Here is an 18,852-nt window from a genome sequence, read left to right as displayed (position 1 = left end):
CAAGTCTCTTGCTACTGTGTACACAAGCAAATGGAATGCCAGACATGTTAAAATCTTATGAAGCATCATTTAACCATTAACAAATTATAAGTTGTCACTTTTGCATCCCTGGAAATTTTAATTGGTACTGCATTCAAAGCAATTTAAATGAGGCTACATCAGTAATATACCATCTTCAGTGTTATCTGGCTGCACATGCTTTTCCCTATCTTATGAATTTAATATCAATATGAGTACAAAATATATTTTAAAGCACATCAAAATGGAGAAATATCAGTGAACACCACTCATTAGAACTTAAAGACAAATAAATGTACAGCATCAGGATGAATCTTGTTGGAATAAGATGCTAGATCTTTTTTTTAAAAAAGTAGTTTGTTTAAAATGAATATTTGAGTTGCTGGATCACACAAGTTTGATATTTATCGTTGTACACAATGTTACCCAGAAATCTTTGCATGGCACTTGAGCTGGGGTTCAAAACAAGATGCTGAAGCAAACATCATAACTGAAGTTATTTTATGTATGGTGGGTGATGCTGAGGTTTTAGCTGCTAATGCAGCAAGAAAATATTGAGCAAAGGTGAAAGCAGAGGCATTCTGAAATGTAGCAACACACATATACACACACAGTTATTCCACTATTCAACTTTAATTTAGAACTTATGTTCACATTTGTAATATCCCCAGCATAATCAGCCTCTATCAATGACTTGCAAAACAATTGGGAATATGTAAATACACCAGCTCTTTGCAGCGATAGGCATAAACCTAATTTACAAAGCAAATTAGTACTAAAGATTTATGTTAGGGGTCTGCAATTTTACTCAATGTGGATCTGATTTACCTAGCCCCATACAATAGTGGTTAAATAACTGAATTAGAAAAGATCCAAACACATTGGTCTAAATCTCATGACACCATTTGCAAAATTTAAATTAGTAAAATTGGAATTCAAAATACATTGGTATCAGTAATGGTGACCTTGAAAGTACTGACTGCCATTTAAAACTCATTTGGTTTATTAACATCTTTTATCAACATGAACCTGACCTTCCCTCATTGTAGCTGTTGTGATACCAGAACGACACCAGTGTGGTTGACTGTTAACTGCCCTAAAATGGGTTAAATGCCACCTAATGGAACAGGACAACTGCACTAGAACACAAGAATAAAACTAGACACCTAGTATTAACCTAGGCATCAAATCTTTCTCACAGGCTAGTCAAGAGACAGCCTGACAATTATACTTTCCATCAATGGACTGATATTATCCACAAAATGTACCTGAACAGTTGACCAAAGATTCATCATTATCTCCCAGCCTGACAACTTTACCATCTGCAGAAACAGGGAGAGTGGACAGACAAACTGCCTTCCAGTGTTACATTATTCTGACGGAAACATTGTTGATCTTCACTATTCTCATCATTAGCCCTTGAACGTGCATATATACTGATAACATCAACAGTTCAAAACTTAATTCAAACCTATTTTGGGAAATTTCATCTGAGGAATTTCTGTCACCAAACACCTGCCATGGATTACTCTACTGCACTATCTTCCCACATAAAATAGAAAATGAACATTTTTTTTTGTTATGAAATTGACTATTTATATTATTATTTGAACATTTCTGTCCCATCTCCAATATTTTGAAAGCAATAACATTATAAAAACACTATAATATAAAAATTTCTTTATGACCTTGACCCCTATTTTTTTTCTTTCAGGAATAATTTCTAAGTTTTGTAGTTATCACAGCAATCCTGAATAGTTGGTAACTTTAAACTTGGCCCATGAAATGGCGTTTGCAGTTTTTTTCTCCCCCCCCCCCCAGCCCCCATTCAGTTTTAAGGAAACTGACAAGATCATGTATGTAGTTCATCCACAATTGTTAACAGAATGGCTTGCCGGGCTATTTCAGAATTAACCACATGGAGTCATATGTAGGACATTTCTGAACCAGTCTTTGTGGTCCACATTCAAACTTTCCACAAAGACAAGTTGGTCCACATTCCAACTTTCTACTGAATTTAAGTTCCACATCAGTGTAGTGGGGTTTAAAATTAAGATCTCCAGATTGTTAGATTAATGATAATATAATCTCTGCACTGCTACGATACCCAATTCATTAAACAGAATTATTTATTTTGGCTACTTTCATTCAAATAGCTTGTGTTTCTCAATACGATGGAAGAGGCAGAATTTGCTGCTTTTAAAATATCTTTTAGACCGGAATAGCAGAAGTTTAATCCTCACCACAAATTAATTTTTAAGTGAACGTGAAAGTCACACAAAATAAGTTTTGTTTTTATTTGTGCCGCACAAAGATAATCTCACAAAAAGGATCATTGGGTGGTTCGGAGAGAGAGGAGAGACTAGGCAAACCCATCAGAGCTCACCATTATGTTGCAAAAACATGAGTAAATTTTGGAGACCAAGTAATCCATAAGTTTGTGTCAACAGTTCCTTGACCTCCATAGAGGTGGTTTTGTTTGGAAACTGGTCCAGGTTTTATTTTGGAAACTGGTCCAGCATACTCTTTCATGAGGTGCAATAGCTAAAAATTAGAATTCCAATTCAACAACCTCACTGGACCCAGAAACTATAACTTCCTCATAAATATTTCAATGTTGTATGGATTTTGATTTTTTTTCCATGCTTTTTCCTTTATTTTCTGAAATATGATCCAGGAATTATTTTGGATTCTGCAAGGTGTATGAAATGCCTTTTACTGTCAGGTTTTCCATCAATGGAAATACTTGAATATTATTGACCACTCAGTTGCCTCAATGAGAACAATATTATTGAAAGCCATTGATCCCCAATAACAAGAGTCCTGACAACATCCAATGTCAAGAAAGAAATCGATCATCACAAGATCATTTTACATAGCTTTCTCCTTTCTTCATTGGTGTGACAAAGTTAGGATTTATTTTTGCATTGAGGGTCCTGGAAGAATCCTATCCAATATTTCTGTTATCTGGAAGGCACAGATTCATGCTCAGAGATTTCTGATAACTTACTCTTGAATAACTGGAATAAATATAAATAAGGGAAGATTGAGCCAAATCTAATCTCGTTTTACTTAACATTGTACACAAGCATTTTCCTGTAGAAACCATTGGGCAGTCATCTGAAAGTACCATTTGATTTTTTTCCCCCTGTAATCTCTAATTTTGTTTACACCATGTCTCCATTTATCCAGGCACATTTTAATTGACATCTATTTCAAGAATGATTAATGAGCAGCAAGTCCTATGAATGGCATCTACAACTTTATAGTTTGATGCAAAGCAGATGAATTTTTGGAGTGCCTGAAAATCTGAACTAAATGACAGTTCCTCATTCTGAGATTAAATATTGATCCTGATGCACATAGAAGAATTTGGTTTGGGAAATACTTTAAGATTTCATTTTATTGTGGACAAAGTTCATTAGAACAGAATGATCACAATCTATTTGCACATGCAAACAAAGAATGAAACTGGAAAGAAAGAGTACATTCTTATTGTACAATCCTATTTAGGTTTCAGATCATTTACTATCATTCCTGTCATTTTCTGAATTACAAGTCATTATTTAAAATACTGACAGAACTCCACAGCACTATACTATTGACCACACATTTGTCCTTTCTTTACAAAAATAATCTTCATGCTCATCAGCATGGTATATCTTGTATTCGTCAAGGAACAGAGACAGGCACCATTCCAACCACTTCTACAAATTAGATAACATTCTCAAATCAGGAGGATGGTCCGGCATATTCTTTGCCTATTCCTCAGTCTCCTGTAAGGTACTTTTTAACCAAATGCTAGCAAGAAGAAATCATGTTGATTTACACTTTATACATACCCATGGTGGGGAAGAATGGTCAGTTGTTAATACCTTTCCCTTAAAGCTTTCCCATTTATTTTATCACCTCCCTTCCTATTTTCTTCCTAAAAGACATTGACCCCTGAAGTAAGTTGTCTTAATAGTGGCTACCAGCAAGTTACCAAGGACTAATAGTTTATAATCAAACTCAATCATCATCAACCAATATCCACAATTAAAAATCTAGCCAAGATATTAATTAGTAGTTGGCCCTCAAGTTAACCATCCAATCAATGTTGAAATGAACCTTGGTCAGTGTCGTGCCCCTACCATGACCTTGCCCGAGATCAATTCTCAGCACAACAAATCTAAAATTTCTCCTGATCTGAATGAAAAGCATATAAACAGGTTTTAGCTGAAATCACATTTTAAATGTTTTGCCTATTCATCCTCTCAATACTTTTAAATTTGCAGTTGACAGCATTACTCAATTACTTAAATGTTTAATATTTTTCTTTGTTCAATCAGTATGTTAATGGATTAAATCTCCTTTTTCATTACAATTGGCCAAAAAAGATCGATCATCAAATTATATCTAATGAAACCTACAATACAATTTTTAAGTATTTACCCTGTTGAGGAAATGGTCAGTTAATGCAATGGGAAAGCTTATTCCAAGATAAATAAATCAAAAGTTCCTTGGGCACTACTGTCCATCATTGGTGATCTTTGCAGAGATGTACATCCATTAAGAAATAATAGAAAAAAAAAGAATAGGATCTCAATGTCAGTGGCAGTAAAGCTTGATGGCTAGAGTTGGGGAACTGGAAATGATCAAAAATATTTTCAACTAAGGAATTAATAAACATTTAGAGAAGTTGATTACTGTGTATCAATTAATTTTATTATGTGGACTTAAGAAAATTAGAAAGGCACTAAGATGGTGCTGAGTGTTTAATTGCATGATCATGTAGTATGGCTGATTCAATCTGGACAAAAGCATAATACTGAACAGCTCAGGATAAAACAAGCATGCAATGTCAAGGGTGGAAGGTGGGGGTAGAAGAGCCAAGTGGTTTTACATTGGATCCTGGGATACATTAGATCAGTGGTACCACTAAGTATTCCCTAAGCCATAGGTGCCCTGTGATTAGTAAGGGATGCTTAAGGAGGTATGTGAGTGGAAAGAAAAAGTTTGAAAACCACTGTTTTAATCGTACCCAAATGACTCGTTATGTGCACGGTTTCATAACTACAAAGGAAATGGGCCAATGACAATTTTTCTCAAGCAAAATATTCAGTAACAATTGAGTATAGAGCTGTGATTCTCAATCTTCCCTTCCCACTCATATACCGCCTTATGCAAACCCTTACTAATTACAGAGCACTGATGGCATAGGGATTACTTAAAGTGATATGCGAGTGGAAAAAGGTTGAGAACCACTGCATTGATCTTAGGATGCATGTTCCCATTTTAGTATTTAATTATGGAGCATTATAAATTTGCTGGACCTTTAAATGAAAACATAAAAAGCTTGTTGTAAAATATGCTCTATAGACTACATGGCCTTTCCAAATTTCTAAAATTTTTTAAAACCCTTGATTGTAGCCAGACACAACTTGTCAGGTATAAACTGACATTCAGCAAGGACTTCAGAGAGATACAGCTGTGGTTTTTCCATACAAAACCATGGAGAATTCAATTTAGCTCCCCCACTTATGACTTGAAAATTTATAATACGGTTTATTTGATTTTATTTGACAAAATAATAGAATGACAGACTTGGCACCGGATGGCACAAATAATGAGTTGGAATGGAGGCTTCAGTAGGTTTTCTTGGGTTAAGAAAAGCGATATAAAATGAAATGATATTGCTTCTGTGAAAATGGCTGTTATATTTAGGATTTTAAGATATTTATGAGGCCAGAATAAGAAAACCTAGAATGAAAGGCTTATTAGCCCACAAAGCCCTTTAGGCACAATTTATGTAATGCTATATCTCCTCCATCATTCACCTAGTTCAAGAAACATTAAGTTCATCACCTTATTCTTTGAAGGATAAAGCTTACAAGGCTATATTCAAAATTAAATGAAGATGCACAAAGGTGTTTTCAGAAGGTGTTTCAACTTTAACTTTCATGAACTTGTATTTAATAATGGTCAAGGATTCATGTCAGATTCCTGACAAGATGAACTTAATTTACAAATCCATCTTCAGAGTACGTGAGAGATGTATGGCAGGTATAGACATCAAGGAGAAAATTAGGTACTTGAGCAGTATAAAAATGCAAGAAAATCTTAACGTGGAAATTAGGAGGGCTAAAAGAAGATGAGGTTGCTTTGGCAAGCAATGTGAAGGAAAATTCTAAGGGTTTCTACAGGTATATTAAAAGCAAAATAACAGTAAGGAACAAAATTGGCCCTCTTGAAGTGGTCAGCTATGTATGGAGTCAGAAGAGATGGGAGAGTTCTTAAATGTTGACCTTGAGGAAGATTAGTGTAGAAATTGCAGGAGACCTAGCAGAAATATTTAAAATAATCTTAGCCACGGTTGAGGTGCTGGAGGATTGGAGGGTAGGTAGCTCACGTTGTTCTGTTGTTTAAAAATGGCTCCAAAAGCAATTCAAGAAATTATAGAACAATGTCATCGGGCTCACTGGCCTAAGAGATTGGATATACAATTATTTGGATAGCCCGGAACAGATTAGGGATAGTCAACCTGACTTTGTGTGCTATGTTTAGGTTATGTTTAAATAATCTGATAGTTTGTAGAGATTACCAGGAAAGTTGATGAAGGAATGGCAGTGGATGTTGTCTACATGGACTTTAAGGCCTTTGCCAAGGTTAATCAGGAAGGCTCAATTCCTCAATATTCATGGTGAGGTAATAACCTGGATTTGATATTGGCTACCCAGGAGAAGGCAGAGAGTGGTAGTAGATTATTGCTTCTTAGACTGAGGCCTGTGACTAGAGGTGTGTCTCAGGGATCTTTGCTGGGACCATTGTTATTTGTCATTTATATCAATGATCTGGATGATAAATTGGATCAGGAAGTTTGCAGATCACAAAGATTGGAGGCATTGTGGACAGCAAGAAAGGCATTCAAAGCTTGTAGAGGTATCTGGAGCAGCTTGAAAATGGGATAAAAAATGGCAGATGGAGTTTAATGCAGACAAGTATGAGGTGTTGCATTTTGGAAGGACAAATCAAGTTAAGACATATACAGTAAAGGGCACCAAGGAGTATGGTAGAACAAAGGGATCTGTGAATAAAGATACTCAATTCCCTGAAAGTGGCATCACAGGTAGATAGGGTTGTAATGAGAGTTTTTGGTCTATTGGACTTCATAAATCAAAATATTGAGTATAGGAGTTGGGATGTTATGGTAAAGTTGTACAAGACATTGGTGAGGCCACATTTGGAGAATTGGGTGCAGTTTTGGTCACAAAACTACAGGAAAGGTTTCAATAAGATAGAAAAAGTGCAAATTTACTAAGATATTGCCATGACTTCAGGAATTGACTTGCAAGGAAAGGTTACACAAATTAGGAGTTTATTCCCTGGAGTGTAGAAGAAAGAGCAGATATTTGATAGAGGTATTTAAAATTATGAGGGGTATAGACAAAGTAAATGTAGGTAGGCTTTTCCCACGGAGGTTAGGTGAGATACAAACCAGAGGATACAAGTTAAGAGTAAAAGGGGAAAATTTGAAGGAGGAACTTCTCCACAGAGTAGAGGGGTAGCAAAACAAGCTGCCAGCTGAAGTGTTGAATGCGGGCTCGATGTCCACATTTAAGAAAAATTTGGAAAGGTACATTGATGGCAGGAGCAAGGAGGGCTATGGACTGGGTGCAGGTCAATGGGACTAGGCATTAAAATAGTTTGGCACAGACTAGAAGAGCTGAAGGGCCTGCTCTGTGGTTCTAAAAAAAATACACCAATTAATATTTTTAAATGACTACAAGACAGAAGGTTCACTTTCAACTTTGTAGCTTCTAAATCTTGCTGCTTGTCTGCTTTGATTGGTAACTATGAACCTCATCTGGGAACTCAATGCTGGAATGGCAGTTTTAGCGGTGGCATACCTGGAGCTGCCTAGTAGGTGGTTGGTGAAATATATCTATGACCAGCTGCCATAACAGGTCTTTTGGAAGGGTTAAAAAAATTCTCCCAATAATTAAGAAATTTCACAGAATAATTATTGTTCATGAAACTTTTGGAGGTATGTATCAAGCTAGGGTTCATAAGCTCTTTTCACCTCTGGTATTCTTCAAATAATGGTCTTAATATCTACTCATCTCAAGAGGTTATTTATCCATGGTACTGGAGTAGGCAGATTTGTAATGCAGAAACATGAAGTTGATATGAACATTCCAAAAACAGATTTGTGTTATGAATAATCTTCTGTAGAGGTACCTTCTCACTCAGACAACACTATATACCACCAAGACAACTCTACACACATGGTTGAAGAATTCAAAGGATTCCAACCTCTCTAGTGGCAAAAGATACAGAGAAAGCATCAAGGCAGCAGATGGATAAAATCCAAGGTAATCTGGAATGGACCCATAAATAGAAATTGTGAGAATTGTCCTACTCCTGCTTGAGCACATACATTGCTCTAATGTGACCCTGATTATTTATTATCTATCACATTAGTACATAGATGCAATACGCTTTGTGATCAGTTCTGCACATCAAGAATTAACCAAGCAATGATTAATAACACCCGAAAAGACATTACTTTGCACACAAGCAAACTGAAAGGCATGCATGTGAGCAGCTATGAGTTATCATGGCAGCTCTCTCAACAGTGAAACAAAAGCAAAAAAGCTGAGGACTCAGATGTCTGATATAAAAACAGAATACTGGAAATAATCTGGTAGGTCAGTATCTATAATGAAAAAGTTCAAATTTTAAATCATCAACCGGAAATATTAACATTATCTCCTATCCCACCTGCCTTTTCAGTTTTTAACTCATTTAAAATGCTGCAGCTTAATCAAGTCATTCATTCAGTACATCAACCAAAATCAGATCAGTTTTAAAAACAGGAAGTCTAATCTGCTTTCTGAAATGAGAACCTTCTCTTTTCCCCATCCCCAGATTCCTAGCAAAAGAGGCTTGCTTTGCATTTGCTGCAAGTCAGAACTCTGATTGTGTTTGGAAGCTGCATCTCAGTTAAGTAGAATGCCCTACCCAACTGTTTCATTTTGCCAAGGAGTAACCAAGAGCCTTGACAAAACATTTAGCATCTTTGAATTAGTAATAAAAGTTGTACATCTTTACATTTTTTCCCTTGCTTGGTTTTGTCATACACCAAAATGAAAATTGCAAGAGTGAAAACTTTAATATAGGCCAATGTTGGAAATTGTGCCCCCCCAAAAAAAATCAACAAGATTCTTTTGACTTGAGAAACATTTATCTCCAGTCCAAATGAAGTTTCCATTTAATTCATAATCTATACTTTTTACAGTGACCAAGAAAAACTCTTCAACATTTTGCTTTTTTGGAGCCGACTTCCCTCTGCTCATCACCCATTTATCTGCATGGTTCTTCTTGTTTGGTTCACCTTTACTGGCCTCTCCCTCACCTGTTTCTATCTGCCCATCATCAATCCCTTATATAGTTCCACCCATCTTCTACCAGCCTCAGTCACTACTCTCCCCCTCCACCTTTCCTTACATTTCCACCTATCACCCACCTGTCTCAACACTGCCCCCAATTCTATAATACCCACATTCCTGCCCCACCCCAAATCTACTTTCACCTATTACATACCAGCCTGCTTCATCTCTATAGACTGGATATTTCCCTGTACACTGATTCAGGGTCTAGATCCAAAATGTCAATCATTCCTTTGCCTTCACAGATGCTACCTGACTCACTGAGTTCTTCTAGCAGTTTGTTTCTTGTTCCAGTTTACAGCAATCTGCAGTCACTTGAGCCTCCTATTGCTGCTTTATTTGAATGTAATCACTTTGATACCAACATGCTTTAATGAGATGGGAAAATATAACTGATTTCCGTGCCCTTGTTATAACCAATGTGTGGTAGTTGTAATCTTTCTTTTATCTCCTTTACTCTTTGCATTCATCCAGCCATGTGAATAGAATTACAGTTGTTTACCTTTCCTAGAAATCCAGCATTCAATGAAATTGGAACTTCTCCATTGATTATCTGGCTTTCTGAATAAAGAATGGATTTTTACTGTTGTAATGACCCAACACTCAACCCCCCCCCAGCTCCTCTCTCTCTGCACCATATGATTCTTTTTGCACTAGTGGGAGAAAACAAGAGAAATTAAATACCAGAAGTTAACTGACTAGAAGTTAGAAGCCAGGAGGTAAAGGATAATCTTTCGACCAATACGATAGATAGGTACCCATACTCAACTATTCCTGCTATCAAAAGCCAATTATAAATGCCACATGACGAGATCTTGAAATTAAAGAGCTTGCTAACATACAAATCATCGCTTACACAATGATAAGAGTTTGGTTGGAGCTCCAAAAGTGACAGAAATTTGCAGAACCAAACCCCAATAGGTGACACGGCTCTCAAGAAGTGGAATAAACTGAAAAATTTTTTTGCGTTCAAAATGAAACTAGCCTGACTCAGCCCATTATTTACAGAGTTGTGGCAATGTGTTATCACACAATTAATGTTTTCACTAGTTGCTTGTAGAGCATTGAAAAGGATTTTATTCCCAACAGATAGTGTTCCTTTAAATATAGATTATACCCTATCTGTTTGGAAGTATTACAAAAAGACAAAAATGAATTCTCAGAACAGGGTGACAAAAGCAGCACAAAAGGTCAGATGAATAAGGATACTGTAACGTGCAAATGATGAGGGGATGAAGGCAACTACATACCCATTAATAGTGAAAATCTTGCCAGCAAATCTCGTTGAGTACAATGATTTCCATTGACCCAGTTTCCAATATAAATAATACATTTTTATAAATTTAGACAAGCAGCATTTAACAGGCCATTTTGGCTGACCAGTTCGTACCACCCCATTTACACCCATTAACCTACACCCTCGGTATGTTTCTAACTGTGGGAGGAAACTGGAGTCCCTGGGGAAAATCCACATGGACACAGGGAGAACAGACAAACTCCTTACAGACCGCATGGGATTCAAACCTTAACCCCAATCGCTGGTGCTGTAAAGGTGTTGCGCTAACCGCTATGCCAATCGTGCTGCCAAATCTACCATCAAAGCTCATAGTTGTCAATTGTGCAACTATTAGATAATAAACTGTAATTTAATTTCAACTTGAGTTTAGATCAATTCATAACTTAATAATGCCCAGCACCCATAATTGAAATAACTACTTGAAGATGCCAACTTTATTAATATTGGTGTCCTTAGAATTTGGAGTCTTGCATTCAATCTCAAGTCTCCTGCGATATATTGTGGTAGGGTGTGTGTTTGAGTACTATGCTTTCCACAAGGGAAACTTTCAACTGTAATGGTACAAATTAAGATCCTGGACAAAGCCTCATCTTTTCCTGAAATGGATAGCAAAATGTAGTAACAATGCAAATACTTCCTGGCATTGTAGCTGATGAACATCTTGGACAAAAGTTTGGGACGACCTTCACTAAGAACTTTGATAGTATGAAATGCTCAATACAGATAGAGTTGATAATAATCAACTTTTAGAAGAAGTATTATTAATGTTTAAAATTTTACATGAATGGTTACAACCCAATTAGAGGTCCAATTATCAAATATCTTCAATTAAGCTATTAATTATAAACATATGAAGTATATGTATGTCACTACAACTTGATTACAAAATAGTTTAATTACTCCAGACATTTAGTAAATTAGAACAAATTTGTTCAGCATATGAATCATTAACTTTATCCTTCAAAAAGATACACAAAATAGGTGGGTGAGGGTGGAAGGCTGCTGGAAGAAGGTTGGTTCATGCATTCAAAATGGAAAATGTGCAAAGACATAAAGAGGAAATTGAGATGATGCTTTTATTTGATCAACATAATCAGGGAAAAATGTAATAACTTAAAATAGAATGATTTTTTCCTCAGTTGCATGTAGTACATTCTGGGTCATTAATTTCATAAAACAAGAAATACTATAAACACGTGGTACAATCATGTTTTTCTGAATCTAAGTCAGTTAACAATGCACACATTTAGTTAGTTATGCTGTAAAAACATTTTCATTAGACAGGCATTTTCTGTTAGCAATATTTTCAGGGTAACCACAGGCCCACATTCCACTGCACGCTACGTGGTTTGGGCTCAAGACACATCAGCAGAGCAGGCCACATGCTCTTGCAGACTTCCCAGCCTGTCCATTCCCCCACCTCCAGAATCTGTTGGCATCTCAGTCTCTTTCTCCAGCCTGCCAATCTGCTCCTGGGTTCTCCTGAGGGCCTCTTCAAGTTGTCCACGGAGTGCCTGCACAGCCAAAAGCTCAGTCTGGAGCATCTTTTCTCTGCTGGTGCTAAGTAGAAATGTGAATTTGGAGACAAAAGTGAAGAAATTCAAACTATCAAAAACAGTACCTGCTGAAAGGACACAGATGCACGTATTCTACAAGAAATTATGGGAGTGACCCTATTCGAACATATCCATTCCCCAAAGTCATACAAGTACTTCACTTTATATGCTGAAGAGAAACGGAATCACAAACGGATCTTGAGGAATGGAGTGAAGGAAAAGATAACTTGGAATTTAGAGTAATCAAAATGCACTGCATTTCAGCTTTCAGGCATAGAGAAGATTATAAACAAAAAATGACAAATCTTTAGGACAGGCTCTCAAGAGATATTGCTTCCAGTTAATGAAAACGTGTCTCTATTTCTAGGTTAGGAAATCCAGTGAACAAAATTTTGAACACATGACAAAATCTTTAAATAAAAGTCAGATCAAGTGGAACAAGCAAATTGATTTACAATTCCCTTGTATATAATTATAGTTATGCAAAGCTGCACCTTTCATCTTGTATAATGGATTTAACCAGGAAGACCAATTAAGGAGATTCCCTGCTCTAACACAAATGCAACACAGTGAATACAAAAGGTAGTACAAACTATTCTGAATCTTCAAATAAACATTTTGAATGTGGTGGAAGTAAAAATTCAGGAATGGCACCAATTGTTTTAAGCAAATTTCTTATTCTAACAAACTTGCACTTCTAAATTTCATGAGTTTTTTTTAAACATAAATTTAAGATGATAAATAAGGAGTTTTCTTTTGGTGCATGTGTTACTGGTCAATAACTTACAATCTTACTTTTTTTTTAAAATGATTCCACATTTAAAAATATTGAGTGAAGAAATGCATATAAAAATTCACTTTTGGAAATATGATGGAATCCAAATGAAACTTCCAGTGTCGAGCAGTTCTAGCTGCAGGAAAGCACTAATTTTATGTACTCATAATGATGACACAAAGCTGGCATTGATCAGGTCTTTCTCTTACCTGTCAGTTTGATTGTGGAATTTAACAAGACTGATGTAGAGTTGCCTTTCAGCTTGAAGAGCTTCGCTCAGTCGTGACTGCTCAAGAAACTGCTCTTCAAGGGCATAGATCAGCTGCTAATAACCATTGAAACAGCAAGAATTACAGAAGTATCTTTCTTAGCTCCAAACAGTGAAATGGCCCTTTATATTTTGATGTGCACTTTGAGATACATATATTCCCTGGAGTTCCAAACCAATAATTGTCTATTTTTTTTTAGGTTGAAGAGGGAAATATCATATATTCCCTATTACTACCTAGAAATTCCCATGGAGTACAGATGTGGTAACCTGATGAGAATAACAAGGTTAAATCATGATTCCTATTCATTAGATAACAAACGTGGACATTCACCGTCGTGGTACACAAGTAATAATCAAATAGATATTTATTGCACATAGACAATACCTAAAGAAGTTGATGAATTTGATACAAAAAAAAGAAATTGGGGAGACATTTTGAAAAAGAAATCATAACCATTTAATCCTCAATGGCTTTAAATAAATCTTATTCTTAAATTTATTTCAGGTAATTTTTTTAGATCTCTTAGAAGTCGATGTTCTTCAGTACAACTCAAGTTGATTCACATTTTCATTCTTATTTGCTCTAAACTTTCCAGGACATTGAAGAGCATTAGTGGAAAAAAAGAAATGAAGAATTCTTTAATATTGGGCCTTGTAGGTTTTTGGACCAAAATTTTGACAATTTTTGAACTCCACGCCATAACAAGTTCAGATTATGTTTTGTTTACATACCAATTATATATTGGGAAAGTTGTCTTATCAGCCCCTTTTTAATTCCCAGATAATTTTTAAATACATGTGCTTTCCTAACAAGACCCTGGTTTAGTGTATTTGCTCTGAATACTCAGTCCATAAATCATTCTATTTGTATATTGTTTACTTTTACCCCCAAACTTTTCCCTAATGAATTTTATTTGACCCAATTACTACTTAAATGACCTCAGGAAATATTATTTACTGTAACAAGGTTTAAAAATTGCTGGAGTTCAGCATATCGAAGCTGAATTTGATCTAAAAGTGTATAAACACTACATTCTCTACCCATGTACACTTGTGAAAAAGGAGAGAAATTTAACATACATACTTGGTGCTTTTTCCCTACACTTTTCTGGGTAGACAATTCCATGACCGCCAGTTGGTCCCTCAATATCTGTAACTCTTGTGTAAGCTTCTCTACCTCTGGAGACTCTCTTGTCTGTATCAGCTGCATCTGCAAATCCTATGGTGCAACAAGATAATAAGTAATTCAACCTTTTTACCTCTTAGTTAAGATGAGATCGTGGAATACATCATGCAATCTTTTAAGTCGCACCTTTCTCTTTTTCAAAAAAAAATCTAGGTGGCTTGTCACTGGATCACTATTGACAGCATTTTTCACAAAATCTTCCCAAATTCAGCACAAATCAGTAACTTCGCACAGCATATTGACCAGTAAAAGTAGACTATTTAAAACTTTTTTCTTTACATTACAATCATCACAATTCAACCACTGATTACATTAAAAATCAGACCTTAATATGCTCCTCTTTGTCACGAATGTTGTCAGAGAGCACTTGAATTTCTGCTGCCTTACTCTGGAACTCTTGCTGCTGGTTGCAGAGGGCAGATTGCAGTGCGACCAGCTCAAGCTGAGAAGGAAAAATATAATCCATTTAGATATCTAAATTGAGATCAATTACATAGAAAAGATCAGTCACTCAACAACCTCATGGAGATTCCTTATTTAAAATAACTGTTTCAGGAAATATTTCTTCTTTGTCTCCAATAGAGCCATCGAACATTACAGCACAGAAACATGCTGATCCACTTTTCTTTCTTGTCCCACTTAGCTGCACCAAGTCCTCCACCCTCCATACCTATCCATGTACCTGTCACAATTCTTCTTCAATGTTATAATTAAGCCTGCATTCACCACTTCAGCTGGCAGCTTGTTCAAAATTCCCATCACTCTCTACGTGAAGAGGTTCCCCCAAAACTTTTCCCCTTTCATCCTTGTGTACTCTTGGTTTGTATCTCACTTACCTCAGTGAAAAAACCCTACCAACATTTACTCTGTCTATAATGCTCATAATTTTAAATACTTCTATCAAATCTTCCCTCAATTTTCTACACTTCGGGAATAAAGACAAACTGTTTAACCTTTCCTTGTAACTCAGTTCTTAAAGTCTAAGCAACATCCTAATAAATCTTCTTTGCACTCGATCTTATTGATATCTATCCTGTAGTTAGGTGACCAAAACTGCACCCAAAACTCCAAATTTGGCCTAACCTATGTGTTATACAACTTTTAAACATATCCCAACTCCTGTACTTAATACTTTGAATGATGAAGGCCACTATGCTAAAAGCTCTCTTTACAACCCTATCTAATTGTGACAATACTTTCACAGAATTAGCTACCTGTATTCCCAGATCCCTTTGTTCTATTACACTCCTCAGTTCCCTACCATTTACTGTGTATATCCTTTCTTCGATGGTCCTTCCAAAATGCAATACCTAGTTTGTCTGCATTAAATTCCATCTGCTATTTTCCAGCTGGACTAGATCCCTCTGCAAGCTTTGAAAACATTCCTCGCTGTCCACAACGCCTTCAATCTTTATCTCATCTGCAAACTTGTGATCAAATTTACCACATTATCATCCAAATCAATGACTATAGATATCAAACAACAATGGTCCCACAGCACCAATCCATGAGGCACACTTCTAGTCACAGGCCTCCATTCTGAGAAGCAATCATCCACCACTACTCTCTAGAGTCTAAAATAATGTTCCCCCAAAACACAAAGGAACATCAATAAATTGCCAACATTTATTATCAATCTTTTTCTAGACATGCATTTATATTTTATATTTATAATTCATGCAGAAATTTTATTCACATCAACATGGGAAAGCAGCAGAATTTGAAAGAGCAAAGGCCAGGATAAATGAAGATGCCAAAAAAAAAACCAGAAGCTTTGGAAGTCATGATAAAGGACTGGCTGATTAATTCACTCTCAATCTCAATATATTAGGAATCCTGTTTATCTTTCAGGGTTCCCCCCACCCACCAAAGACCTTCATTTTCATTATCTCACATATTGTATTTGGATTGGTTTGGGGGGGACTTTTTCTGAACTGTTCTCCTTGTCAATTTCACTAAATGCTATAATAAAAGCTGACTTTCTTGGATGGATTTCTTCCTTCAATACATTTCTTTCACTTTTCTCAAGTGTTCAATCATCTAAAAGACTGTCAGATCTTGCCTCAGCAATTTCCATTTCTCCAAAAACCAAATTTTTAAAAGCTAAGGTTTATTTTCCATTTCCATTGTGTGCACACACTTCCTTCTAAATCTCTTTAAAACATGTTGAGATCAAGTGCTGGTAGCCCACTTTACCACATAGACTCACCTAAAGATGCCACACATTTTGCCAGATTATTAGATAGCTCAACTGAGAATAGTGATTTTCATGCTCCCTGGGTTATGGCATTGAGATTAACTGTAGCTTCCTTCACTGCAATAACAAAGACTTGCAGCTCCAACTTCTCAGCATTGTTCTGCGCACCCTTTTTAAACTGGAAAATTCCCTGACACTATGATATTTACATCAGAAACTCTGAATCTAAACTACCTCTATTTTTAAATGGTGCCCCGACCCCACAACTGGAGACATTGTTCTCAGACTACAATACTGTCTCTATTAATGCTAGTTTTAAAACTCACCTTGGTCTCTTCCTCTTTCCTTAAAGCAAGACACAGTTCCTCTTTCATCAGGTCCAGCTCAGTTTGTCTGACATCTTCCTGGTCTGTCTCAGCCATTGCTTCATCTCCATCCAAGACTGCCTGCAGAACTTATAACAGAATAAAGAATTATTACTTTGTACTCTGCATATCACATTAGTAGCAATCAACTGAAGAATTAAACCAACAACAAACATGCTCCTTTCTACACATTGATTCATTGGGAAGGCTGGATGATTGCTGAGTAATTTAAAATGATGTTACTTCCATGGTTGCTAATATGATGTTCTGAATGTAGGGAGTTCTTACTGCAGCTACACAAGGCCTTGTTGAGGGAAAAACTGCACACAATACTCAAAGGTGTGACCTCCTAATCCAAAGGACTTTCTTGCTATAGAGAGGCTGCACCGAAGGGTCTGATATATGAAGAAAGACAAGATCGACTAGGGTTATACTAGTGGGAGGAAAAAAAATCTTAATTCTGACAGGAAAAGTTAGTTGCAGTAAGAATGTTCCTGATGTTGGGGTAAGTGCAGAACAATTAGCCAGAGTCCAACAAGAATGGCAAGCCATTTAGGACTGAAATGAGGAGAAAGGTGTACTTGTGAAACTCCCGACCATGAAAGTTAGACATACAGTATTCAAAAGGGAGGTGGATACAACCCTTTCAGCTAAAGGCATCAAGGGACATGGAGAGAATGCAGAAATAGGATTTTGAAATCATATCATCACACACAATCACATTTAATTGTAGAGCAGGCTCAAAGGTTGAATGGCCTTCACCTGCTCTTATTTTCTCTGTTTCAATTGGCTGTATATTTATAGCTAGGGAAAGCTTTTACTATTTGTAGCTTCTTTCAGTTATCCTATTCTAAACACTCGACCTGCAAGAAACCTTTTTAGTTAGTCTGATGAAGAATACTTTTCTCAATATACCTGCAAGTTCAACATTTCAAAAATAAGATCTCAATCCCTTTAAATGGAGCAAATCCAACTGTATCAGTTACATAGTTACAGATGTCATACAAGCAATTCAGTTCAAGTTAACTGCCACTGTATGATATAATTTCCAGTTCTGTTTATTCTCAATTCTGGACTCAGCTGGCATCTTATTGTGGATTCTGTTGATATTTTGCCATAATCAACAGTCAATCTCAAGAAAAATCATGGAAAATTAAGTTGAGAGTTTTGAGTGCAATATTCAATGATTTTAGCTCAATTTCACATACCTTGTTCATCGGTCTTCTGTTGGGTCGCAGTCAGTTCAGCAGCTTCCATCGTCTCAGGCTGGAGGGAGGTCTTGTTGTGGCTATCCTGCAGCAATTTCTGAACAGGTCAAAGAAAAGTCGCAGATCAACTAGGTTTAAAAGCTACTCCATTCCGTTGGTCATCAATAGGCTATCTGACAGCACCATTTGAGGAAGAGCAGCGGGATTTTTTGGAGTCATGAGCAACATTTGCTTTACAACCACATCACCAAAAAGCCATTCATCCAAGTGTCACTTGAGATCCTGTGAAAAATTTCCAACGGATTCCTACAAAATGGACTAAAACCTCAAAAACATAATGTGCGACAAGCTTATCTTGTTTCAGCATAAATGGAAAAATCATTAACTTTTATTGGATACTTTCACTTTATTTCATCAAGTCCTTCAGAACTTCAAATCCAGTTTGCCAATCTTGTTCAAATTCGGCAAAATTGCTGTTATGTTGCACCTATGGAAGCGATTACTTCAGTTGCACATAGGGTATTGTGCACAGTTCTAGTTGTCACACT

The 18,852-nt window shown here is 36.4% G+C and overlaps 1 protein-coding gene across 20 annotated transcripts in view; it reads right to left on the bottom strand.

Moving 5' to 3' along the window:
- Positions 1 to 18,852, bottom strand: part of pde4dip (phosphodiesterase 4D interacting protein) — a 564,002-nt gene that overhangs the window by 98,837 nt on the left and 446,313 nt on the right. For 19 of the 20 annotated variants that reach the window (XM_069938250.1, XM_069938253.1, XM_069938249.1 and 16 more), the window contains 6 exons: positions 18,305 to 18,401; positions 17,058 to 17,185; positions 14,860 to 14,976; positions 14,433 to 14,567; positions 13,287 to 13,402; positions 12,167 to 12,306 (listed from right to left, as the gene is read on the bottom strand). In XM_069938250.1, coding sequence (XP_069794351.1) covers positions 12,167 to 12,306; positions 13,287 to 13,402; positions 14,433 to 14,567; positions 14,860 to 14,976; positions 17,058 to 17,185; positions 18,305 to 18,401 — 733 coding nt within the window. The remainder of the gene's footprint in view (positions 1 to 12,166; positions 12,307 to 13,286; positions 13,403 to 14,432; positions 14,568 to 14,859; positions 14,977 to 17,057; positions 17,186 to 18,304; positions 18,402 to 18,852) is intronic. The other variant, XM_069938239.1, reaches the window with a different exon arrangement.

The sequence above is a fragment of the Narcine bancroftii genome, chromosome 5 (assembly GCF_036971445.1).
Source record: "Narcine bancroftii isolate sNarBan1 chromosome 5, sNarBan1.hap1, whole genome shotgun sequence".
Taxonomy (NCBI): domain Eukaryota; kingdom Metazoa; phylum Chordata; class Chondrichthyes; order Torpediniformes; family Narcinidae; genus Narcine; species Narcine bancroftii.
The sequence above is the reverse complement of the archived record's forward strand: the minus strand, read 5'-3'. Positions and strand labels throughout refer to the sequence as shown.